Source organism: Aphelocoma coerulescens, chromosome 26, assembly GCF_041296385.1.
Source record: "Aphelocoma coerulescens isolate FSJ_1873_10779 chromosome 26, UR_Acoe_1.0, whole genome shotgun sequence".
Taxonomy (NCBI): Eukaryota; Metazoa; Chordata; class Aves; order Passeriformes; family Corvidae; genus Aphelocoma; species Aphelocoma coerulescens.
This window is the reverse complement of record NC_091039.1, coordinates 7,257,908-7,268,694: the sequence shown is the minus strand read 5'-3', so window position 1 is coordinate 7,268,694 and position 10,787 is coordinate 7,257,908. Positions and strand designations below refer to the sequence as shown.

The window sequence follows — 10,787 nt, the reverse complement described above, 5'->3', positions numbered from 1 at the left end:
TTATTACTGGCATTAGTAAAGCAATAACCACCACCCTTTGTGCACCATCTGCAAGTGTGACGGGAAGGGATTGTGCTCTCTGCTCCCTGGTGGCGCCAGGGGATGTGGGGATGGAGGCACTGGGGGGTCCCAGAGCCAACGCTGTGCCTGCCTTGCTGGTGGCAACGAGAATTGTGGGGTTGGGTTGGGGTTTTGCCAAGTAGCTGGTAATAAAGGACTGAGAGATGGAATATTTTGGGCAAAACTGACCCCAGCTTTCCTGTAAAAGCAGTTTCAGCGCTGTTTGGTGTGCGGGAGGGGCCGTGGGGGGTGCAGGGCCGGGGCTGGGGTGGGAGCTGCCGGCTCTGGCCCCGCTGCGCTGCCCACAGGGTTTGCTCCCATCCCTGCCAGGGTGCTGCTGCTCCTCACTCCCACTCGCGGCTTTTTCTGGCCTTGTTTTCCTCTGTGCAACTTAAGAACTTGTTTTTAACTTTTTTCTGGGGGCGGGGAGCGAGAGCAGGGAGGAGGGGGGCAGGAAAGGGCTGACGGGGAAGGGTTTTGTGATCCCAGCTGGTCCAACCTCGGCAGCGGCAGAGCCCAGAGCTGTGCCCGGCCCTGCTGCTCCTGAAACACCTCACTGGGGTGATCCTGGATGGATTCCCCTGCTGCAGGTCCCTCCCGGGTCCCGCCTGTGGGAGCTGTGCTTTCCTAGGGGATGCTCCTGCGCTGCTGCCCGCTCTGCTCGGGGCTTTCTCTGCTCGGAGCTGCCCGGAGCTCGCGGGGAGGAACCGAGTCCGGGAAGGAAACTTGTTCTGACAACAAACTGGGAGAGGGGAGCTTGGAGAGCCCCTGGAGGAGGGAGCACGTTCCAGGGCACGGCTGAGGCTCGGGCAGGTTTGTGCAGGCAGCTCAAAGACTCAAAAACACTTCGCAGGAATTTGGATACCGTTGTTTTCTTTTCCTTTTTTGAGAGATATTTGGCTTTTTTCAAACCTTTATTAAATCTTGGTCAAATGCACAGGATTTCCCTTTTTTTTTTTCTTTCCCCTCTTGCTTTCCTTTATCTCATAGACATTAAAATATTATTTTTCCTACCCAGCTGTCCCAGTGCCCTTTCCCATGAACACAGCTCTAATTCCTTTCTTTACAGACAGGGCCATCATGATATAAAGGGCTGTCCTCAGCTCTGCTTTTCTGCTTGCTCATCCTGCAGAACCCCATCGCTGTCACGGTTACACCACTGGAAAAATGCACTCCCAGTCCCATGGGAGATGAGAGGATTGTAGGATGGGTTTGGTTTGGTTTGACATCATATTTCTACGTGCTGCTGGTTCAGAGAAAATACTATGATGTTTAAGTCATTTCCAAACCCTAAATTTGCATTTCTTCCCCTGTGTGATCAAATTGGGAACTGCTGCCTTGCTATTTCATTGTTGGAACAGTGGCTGCTCTGAGCCTTGGCCGCTGTCCATGTTCCCAGTGCCCTTGGAGCTGCGTGGCTGAGGCTGATATGGTTATCTGCACCCCTAAATTTAGCCTGGCAGCTCCTGGAATATCCAGTGTCCACACTGCAAATAGCAAGTGAGGACTCTCTGAAGACATGCAGCTCCTGCCTTTGAAGTGTTGGGCTGTGAGGGGAGGGCTGCTGCTCTGAGTGGCCTTCAGCTCCATGGCATGAGGGGCAGGATGGCAGCTTCAGGCTGAAACCAGATCTTTGAAGAGATGGGCACAAAGACTGGCCAGATTTTGTGCCAGCTGCACTTTTTCTGAGGATTTAATGTACCGGGAAAGTGTCCCTTTTACAGGTTGGAATAAACCCGATTCAGACAAGTCTGAGAACAAAAGAAATCAACCTCATGCAAACCCAGCAACGTAACTCAGCCCTGGGGCAACGTGTGGCCCTCCCCAGGAGTTTGTCCCTCAGGACTTGGGTTTAACTCAGCCTGAAATGCTCTCTGCCTCTCCCCAGCAGCTCACCCGAGGTGTCCTCCCTGGTCCTGTCTGTGTGCCTTATCCCATCTGGTCCCTCTCTGCTCTATCCCAGTGTTTATAGTTAAACTTTGTCTCTGCAATCCACCCGGGGGCTGTGGGAATGGCCCTGTGTGCTCTGGGGATGCTGTTTGCTGTGTCTGTGGCGTTGCTTTGCCCGGGCTGTGCTGCGGGTTGGTGCTGGGGTGCAGCTGTGGTGGGGCTGGGGAACAGGCTGGGCTGGAGGCTGTGCTGGGGTTTAGAGATGAGGAAGTTTTGCTGAAGCCTTTTACTCTGCTGTGTCAGGCCACTTGGTCACTGGTCACCGCTGGAGTGGTGTCAAAGGAGTTACCAGGCCTCGTGCACACCGAATTTATTGTGTGGTTTAAATAAGACTTTATGTGGTCGTTGTTGTAAAATCAGTGATTAATGCTCCTCTAATTCCCCCTGCTGAAGAGAGCCAGCCCTGTCTCAAGTCCCTGCAATCCCCTGGCGAAGTGGCAGCACGCAGGGCTGATGGTGTGATGTGTGTCTGGTTCCCACCCGGAGCCTGCAGCACGTCGGGAGGCAGGGCAGGAGCTTGTCCTCTGCAGGAGGGCGGCCGGAGCAGGGCTGGGCTTTAGCTGTCTAATCCCGTTAGTGTCTTAGGAGAAGCTATTCTGACTGCTCACAACCCTCTTTGCTTTAAGCTCATCACCCCGGCACTGGAGCACTGGGAAGAGGAGGTGCGGGCAGCAGGGCAGGCAAACCTGGGGTCCCTGCCCAGGAGTGGGGGGAGCCAGCCTGGGCGGGCTCACCTGGAGCCCCCCGGTCACCTCGGCACTCAGGAGCTCCCTCTCCTCCCTTTTCAAGCCCCCCTTTCCCACAGGGCAGGATGAGACACCTGGAACTTGCAGAGGAGCTCTGACCTTGGGGACTGAGGGGTGATGAGCAGCTCCCAGCTGCCCCGGGCAGGGCTGTGACTCTCAGCTCGGTTTCATCTGTGTGAGCGCTGGGCTCTGCCTGTCGGTGATGCAGGACAAACCCGACCCGGGAGCGCTTCCATCCCTGATACAGCCACAGGCGCCCGGCTCCCTGCTTTGTGCACCAAGCGTGCCACAGGGAATTCCAGCTCAGCCTTCCCTGAGGCCCTGCTGGAAATGTAAAACCTCTTTAAAAGCTGGAATCGGTAGGGAGGGAGGAGGACAGTGGACACTCCTCAGCTGATGGCTCCCTTCAGGCCTGAACTCGTGCTTTCCCATGAAACTTCCATTGGTACCAGTGAGGGGTTGGATTGTTCAGCCTTGCCAGAGTCCAAAGGGGTGGTTACAGAGTAAATGAAGTATTCCTCAAAGGCCATTTGAATTAAAATATACTTTTAGTTGAGGAAAAGGTACTTTAAATTGGATTGAAAGCTTGAGCAGGGTTTTTGTGCAGATACTGGGTAGGATTCTTTCTCCACTCTGTTTTGGTAACAGAAATAATTGTCAACAAAATGAATTGTGGGTATTATGAAAATGAAGTTGTGAACTTCATCTGTATTCTGACGTTTTCAGGTTCTGATCTTACCTTGTGCAGCTTGGGGAGGACCTGTGCTTTGGGCACTGGGGTCTGGCAGGGGTTTTTCATTTCCCATGGTCCAGCGTTTGGCTCAATTGCTTTGCTTTTAGCTGGAGAGTGGCACATGGCTGGTGCATCTCCCAGTTTCTGTGCAAGGTGTGGATCCTGCTACTCCCCCTGCCCTGCTGGTGTGTCTTTGAGCAGATAAAGAAGATTTTCTGCCCTGGTCAGGACTGGCAGGGCCTGTTTCCCTGCCCTCCCCTCCCAAGTGTGGTCAGGATCACTCAGCTGTGGCTGCCTGGAGAATTTATTTGACTGACATGACACAGTCCCACATGCAACAGATTCTTGCTAAGCCCCAGAACAATTTTTAAATAGGTGAAAGTCCTCTAATGATTCTGGCAGTGCTCTGAGTAGAGCCTGAAGCTTGGAACAGTTTCCACACCCTCCAGTCTGACTGTGCCATCTCTGGGTTTTTCCATCTGTGACACCCTGTGACGCTGGAAGCCAATATTACTCTGCACAATTAGGTGTCTGTGGTGGCTTTGAGAAAGATCCCAGGAAAGGTAGAAGGTTTTTGGTTTGAAGGTTTTTAGCTGTGCAGCAGCTGGAGCCTGTTGGAGGATTGCTGGGGCGAGAATCGGGTTTTTATTTATTTTAAACCAGTTCTGTGCACACGTGGCCATGGCAGAGACACAAATCTGTGCCACTGAACCCAGATAACCCCCGAAGTACAACTCCAGCTCGGGGCATGTGGCACCCATTGCACAAGTGCCACCTCCTCCCCAGCTGGCCCCTTCTGGGAAGGAGCAGCTGCCAGAGGGACAGACAGAACAGACCCCAGAGCAGCCTCACTGGGCGTTATGGGGAGGGGGCAGCCCCCTCCTCCACTGTCCCCTGGACTGTGCCCCTCAAAAGGGGCCAGAGGTGTGAGCAAAACCTCTTTGCAAATCAGCACGAGAAGGCTTTGAAAATAAATGCAGCGACAGAGAGCACTGGTACCATATAAAATATTTATTGATCTTGCAAAATGGTGTAAAATGCGTCCGTAAGAAAAATAAGAAACCATGCTGTGCGTCGTGCACAGGTTCATACCAACAAAAGGTATTTTTTCCCACTGCTGCACAGCAGCAAATATAACCCTTCACTTCTGGCGAGTCTCACACGTGCAGTCTCCCTCAGCCGAGCTTCTCTTCGTGCTGGAACCCCCTGGGCGGGCGGGGCAGCGGAGTCTCTGTGCGGCGCTGAGCGGCGGGGCCGGCCTAGGACGCGTGGTGCCGGGTCACCAGGGCCCTGTGCAGCGCCGGCGGCTCCTTGCCCTTGGCCAGCACCAAACCCTCCCTTGCCGGCGGGACCCGCTGCTCCCGGGGCGCCGCGGGCTTGCTCTTGTCCTCCTCCTCTATCCTGCCCTCGGAGCTGAAGGGGCTGCACACGGTCTCCACCAGCCCGATGACCACCCCAAAGAACGCCAGCACGCTGCCCAGCATGTACAGCTTGATCATCTTCCTGTTGGGCTTCTGGCTGAGCATTTCTTTGGCGAAGGGGATCAGCTCATGCATGGTTTCCATTTTAGCTTTGCAGCAGCAGGTTTAGATGTCAGTTCTGGAAGAGAAGAGAGAGTGACGTGAGTTAAATCCAGCTGCTGTGGTGGCAGAGGTCTCCGGGCTGCCCGAGCTCCCCGCAGACCCCCGGCTGTGCTTTAAATGGGGATCGGCGATTTTTGCTGAAGGTTTGCTTCAGGAAAACGCATCCACCCTGTTCCCGTGGTGCCCGGTACGGAGCAGACCCTCCCCAGCCGGGCTGCGGTGAGAGGGGGACACAGCTGGTCCCACGCGTTTTGCACAGCGTCCCCCGGCCCATCGCGTCCCACCCCACTGCATCCCCATCGCGTCCCACCCCACTGCATCCCCATCGCGTCCCACCCCACTGCATCCTCGTGGCCTCCCCATCCCCTCGCCCCCCTCACCGGCGGTGTTGCTGCGGGGCTGTGCCGTGCCGTGCCGTGATGTGAGCGCTGCGGTGTCGCTGCGGGGCCGGGCTGTGCTGTCGCTGTCGCTGTCGCGGCCGCTCCGCTGCAGCTGCTGCCCGGAGCCGCCGCCGCCGCCTTTTATCGCTGCCGGGCGGGCGGGGCGGGGGCCGGGCCGGGCGCGGGGCCCGGAGCTCGGGCCAGCCTGGCCCCCCCGCCGCTTGGCAGCTCCTGCCCCTAATCCGGCCAGATGGAAAAAAAACTCACTTTTTTTTTTTTTTTTTTAACCCTTCCCCCTCCCCTTTTAAAATTTTTTTTCTTCTTTTTTATCTCTTCCTTTCATTTCTCCTTCCGTTCCTCCTTCCAGTTCTCCTTTTTTCTCTTCAAAAACTTGTGGTTTTACCCCTTCAGAAAAACCCCCCGAATTGTCTCGAAGTCTAATTGTCGAACCAGAGATCTGATGCCTGACTTGCTGTGCAGCTCTGTACCTGCTTCTGTAATAAATATTTAATATGTTAATAGAAGCTTTACTGAATGCCTAGGAGGGAGGGAGAGGGTCTGTATCCATAGCTCCCAAAACAGGGCAACGTTTGGATCCAGGGCTTGGGGCTGTGTGCGGCCAGTTCGGCAAAATGTCCCTGCCTTGCTGCCCATTGTGGCGGTGAAGTGGGTGAGAAAATGCCCCAGGGAAGCACAGGTCGGGTGTCACCCAGGCCAAGGTGTGACGGTGTTGGGGAAAGGTTTCTACAGATGGCTCATGGCGAAAGGAGCCGTTCGCAGGTGATGCTGCCCTGTGTGACAGCCCTGATTTCCCGGGAGGGAGAGAACAGTTGGAAACTCCAAAGCGGGAGGAAGTTACATCAACTTGCTAAGACCCGATCTTCACTTTTCCCGCACTTGCTACTGAATGTCTGTCACCCCCTTTGTGTCACTCCTGTGTCACCTGCAGGACGGTGCTGTTTCCGTCCTGGGTAAAGCAGGAGGCCGCTCTGCTTGCCTGGATTGCAGGAGGGAGTGTTGCACCAGTGACCCCCGGCATTACTGATGATGCCAGAATGATTGCATCATCACCAGCACCATCATCTGCTCCCGCTGCAGGGTCCATCAGAGCACCGACACTGCTGTGGCTGCACGAATCCGGGATATTCCATACCCATCTCAGCAGCTGCTGAGCTCAGAGAGCCGCTAAAGCCACAAGAAGTTGCTGGGATTTACAGCTTTTGATTTCTAGCAGATGATGGACTCTGGGACAGATTTCTTGTCTGATCCATATGGCTGCTGATGGGAATTGTTCTGCCAGGGCAGTGTATAGAAATTAAAATACAAGTTGATGCAATAGCAACAATTTTAGAGAGAGACTGGTGCATGTGGAAAGAGTAAAGCTCAGAGGGAGCCTTCAAAGGAGGCTGTAAAGGAGGTTGAATCCCTTGGTGAGGCGCAGCCCAAGGGTCAGGCAGCTCCCAAAGCATCTGGAGAAGAAGGGGGCTTGTCCTCAAACCAGGGAGGGATGAAGGGAGGTTCCCTGGCTTCCTGCTCCCGGCACATGGAAGACAGGGCCTGAGGCACAGGGAACGTGGGTGTGATGCTCCTGAGCTGGGTTTTGTCTCAGCCCATGCAGGGGAAACCTCCAGTGACGGAAATAACTTGTGACTGGAGTGGCTGGTGCTGCGTTTGCCCTTCCTGCCCCTGCGATCCTCCAGGTGAGGAGTGTCCTCCCTTCCTCCCCCGCTGTTGATGCCCCACACACTGCTTGGTTCCCTGCCCTCGAGAGTATGGGCACTGCCGACCCGCCCCTAAAAGGGACGTGCTCCTTGAATTTGTGGGGTTTTCCCCCTTCCTCTCTGAGCTGTGCCGTGGGGTTGCGGGGCAGTGAGTCAGCCCCGCTCCTCACATCCCGCACGTCCCAGGGAGGCTGAGGCTCCCCCTGCCCCCGCAGAGCGCTCCAAGGAAAGCTTCTAGTGAAAACTTGGGGTTTTTTTGCAAGTTTTGAGTCTGCTTAGGAAATTGTATTGCAAGACTGGCTGTAAAAGTTGCTAAAGACTTGTCTATCCCTCCTCAGCGTCTGGCGTTTTTTACTTTAAATAAAAGGTCCTTATCTTCTCTGCCAACTTGGCAGCCGAGGTTGCAGCTGATTCCTGCGTTCGGGCTGTGTTTTTTCTCTTCTGCAACACTCAGAAAAATGAGCACTGGAGAAAGATAGCCAGAGGAGCCAGCGGCCAGACAGGGGAAGTTCAAGGTCGCCGCCGGCTCTTTGGGGGTCATTGTGCTGACCCTTCCCAGCACGCAGGGAGAGGCTGCCCCGCTCCTGCTCAACCCCAGCAGTGTCTGAGCTGCACCTGGTCCCTGACACAAAGGTCACTGTGAAGTGTTGGAATTGTGACATTTCACCTAAAAAAGTGATTTTTGGTTGGTTTCGTGTTTTTCAGGCAGGGTTTTTGTTGCCTGCTGAACCTTATATTTTCAAGTCTTTCCTGAGGGCTGGGAAGGGTATTTTTGTTCATTAAATACGGATGGAGATGTCCATGCGTTCCCAAAGTGCTGGAGCTGGAGCTTTTGGGATAATAGAGAGCTCAGGATAATTTTGAGCATTAAGCAATCATCTGATAATCATCTCTGGCAAACACTTCTCATAGCAGCACTCAGATTGTGTTGATCTAATTTAACAATATCCAATTCAATTTTGGTTTAGATTTCAGTAACAAAGTCTGTGCAAGCTCGTTGTGTGGACATTTAAATTGAATTAAGTGTGGATAAAACGATTAATGATTAACAGTAAATTAGACTAATTTTAGCTGTTCTAAATCTTATTTAGGAGAGTCTGCATGTGGATGTTGTCAGGTTTAATAGCAACTTTAATTAAACCAGGCTTTGTGGCTGGGGGAACTGCACAAGTTTAACGTCATCGGGGGGAAGAGCTCTGTCTGAACTTCCAAAGCAAAGTCAGCAGCCGAGGCTTAACCTAAATCTGGCAGGGAGGGGAAGCGGGGATGTTCGACGGCTCAGGGGGGATGATGCTGCACAGCCGCCCGGAGCTGCCAGCTCGCGGAAATCTGCTTAGAATTGCTCTGGAGGAGGGCGCAGGTGATGCTGAGCTGCCGCCTCTGCTGCATCGGGATGTCTCTCCCAAATTTCGGTCTGCTCCTGGCTGGCTCTGCACGGGGATAGCCTTGGCGGGGCTCTGGGAGCGGGAGCAGCGGGAGCGCTGCCCTGGCCGCGGGTGGACGTGCGGGAGCGAGGAGCGCTCCCGGCCCTGGGGAGGGTTCCAGGAGCCTCGGCTCCGGTTTCAGCCGTCCCGGGGCTGGCACCGCTCCGGGCTGGCACCGCGGCCCTGGCAGGGGCGGCAGGCGCTGGGCACGCCGAGGGTGCGTGCTGGAGGCTCGGGGAGGAGGAGAACTGCCCTGAAAGGGGCTGGGAGGGAAATGGAGCTGCCCCTCCTGCCAGAACACCTCCATAGGAAGCTCCAAGAAATTCCCAGGACAGCTGCTCTGCTCGGGCACAGGCTGCTGTAGGTGGTGTCACCCTGAAACACTCGAGGGCATAAGGACAGAAAAAGGAAAGGAAAGCCTAAAGCCCAGCAAGCCATGTTAAAGATCTGTCCTATTGAAAGTGAATAAAACAATTAAACAGGTTTGGCTCCATGGGCCTGGCTGTGCCTGCTCGGGCTGGGCCCAGAGGAGCCTCCCCCAGGCTGTGACGGGCACAGAGCGAAGACAGCTCTGGCCACGGGGCCGGGCCGAGGTGACCTGGTCACTGAGGTGTCTGAGGAGCGATTGCTGCCCTGGACAGGTCACAGAGGCACAGCCACTGGGACTTTGCTGCCGGGTACCCAATATTGCCCTGTTTTGTGCAGTTTTGCACCCAAGTTCCAGCCAGCCTGGCCACGTTCTCATCTCAACCCAAATTCTAAATCCAAATTTTATTTTTCTTTGCTTCATCTTGTTTACATTGGAAAGACATTCAAACAGAATGAGCTCAGTGCTTTTCTGCAAGAGCTCTGAGTCTGGGGCCCCCCCCTGACCTGGTCACAAGTCCAGTCCCACCCTGAGTGGCACCTTGGCCTCAATGGCCACTGGAAGCCCCTTCCCAGCAGCCTGGGCTGTGGTTCTGGGCTTTGCAGGGTCATGGAAGGGATCTTGAGACAAAACACTTGCCTCTTGGTGCCATGTCCTCGACTGTGGCACAGCCTCCCCTCAGGGGGCTTGGCAGGAGCACGAGAACTGGACAGAGGTGTTGCCTCATCTCCCACACGGCCCTGAGTGGACAAGGGACAGGCACTGCTGGACTTTGTCTGGGATGAGTGTGAGCTCCACGGGCTGTGCTCACCCCACAGCCCAGCCAGGGAGAGAGCAAAGGTGGGCCCAGACTCTGAGTTTTAGCTGGGCAGCTCGAACCCCTGCACAGCCAGGCCCCTGCTCCAGTTGCAGCACTCGGGGGAGGCACAGCTGGCAGCCAGGAGCAGCAAAGAGTGTGGCCTTCGTGTCAGTCACACACAAGGAGAATCTGTGCCTTAAAGGGGGGGTCTTAAAATACCCCATAAAAATTTCTGCCCTGGATGTTGCAGGGGGAGGCAGGGTTGCTGTGGGGGGCGGTTGCTGGCTGGCACCAGGGGTGCAGAATCCCCTCCATTCCACCACCTGGAAAAGCCAAAACCCTTCCAGAGGGGAGCTGGATGCTTTCCCAATGGAATATTTTCCCGTTTAGAAAACAGGGACGTGACAAAAATAACGCTGCTCCTCTGCAAGGATAATTTTATCAAGGTCCCGGTGGGAAGCGGGCGCAGTCCCAGCCTGTGCCCTGCCAGCTCTGCACCGTGTCCCTGTGTGCCTGGGGAGCCTGTGCAGCCCAGCCCCTCCTGCTCCATGGGGGATACTGGGGGACTCTGTGCCGACCCGTCGTGGCTCAGGGCACAGGGAACTCCATGGGGTGGGGGAAGGAGCTGGGGGGGAAAAAGGAAAACCCAATTTAAGGGCAAATCCCGAGCCTTTGCTTTGCTGTACAGCTGCTGCGTGGCTCCTGAAGGGATTTGGGACAACTGCTCTGCTCCATCGCTGGGCTGGGGCTGGAGCAGGTGCTGAGCTCTGTGCTGGGCAGAACTGTCCCCTCCATGGCAGCTCGGGCCATGTCCCAGCTGTGCCTGCAGCTGGCACCGGGCAGGGGCTGCAGGGCTGCAGAGGGAGGCTGGGGTCACAGGGCTGCTGCCCTTTGGAGCCAGCTCCCAGAGTTACTGAAATTTAGACCTAAAGTGGGTCAGTGGTGCTTCGGTTCAAAGTTTTATTTGCTTTCAGAGCAGGTTTTCAGAACATGAATTGGAGTTTTGTCAGGAATTCCTGAAATG

The 10,787-nt window shown here is 55.2% G+C and overlaps 1 protein-coding gene across 1 annotated transcript; it reads right to left on the bottom strand.

Annotated features, from left to right (window-relative positions):
• Window positions 1-4,485: 4,485 nt before the first annotated feature.
• G0S2 (G0/G1 switch 2) lies at window positions 4,486-5,569 on the bottom strand. The gene is made up of 2 exons (XM_068995693.1): window positions 5,453-5,569; window positions 4,486-5,088 (listed from the first exon to the last, which is right to left on the bottom strand). The coding sequence occupies exon 2, from the start codon at window positions 5,052-5,054 to the stop codon at window positions 4,749-4,751; it is 306 nt and encodes a 101-aa protein (XP_068851794.1). The 5' UTR covers window positions 5,055-5,088; window positions 5,453-5,569; the 3' UTR covers window positions 4,486-4,748.
• Between the last annotated feature and the right edge of the window lie 5,218 nt (window positions 5,570-10,787).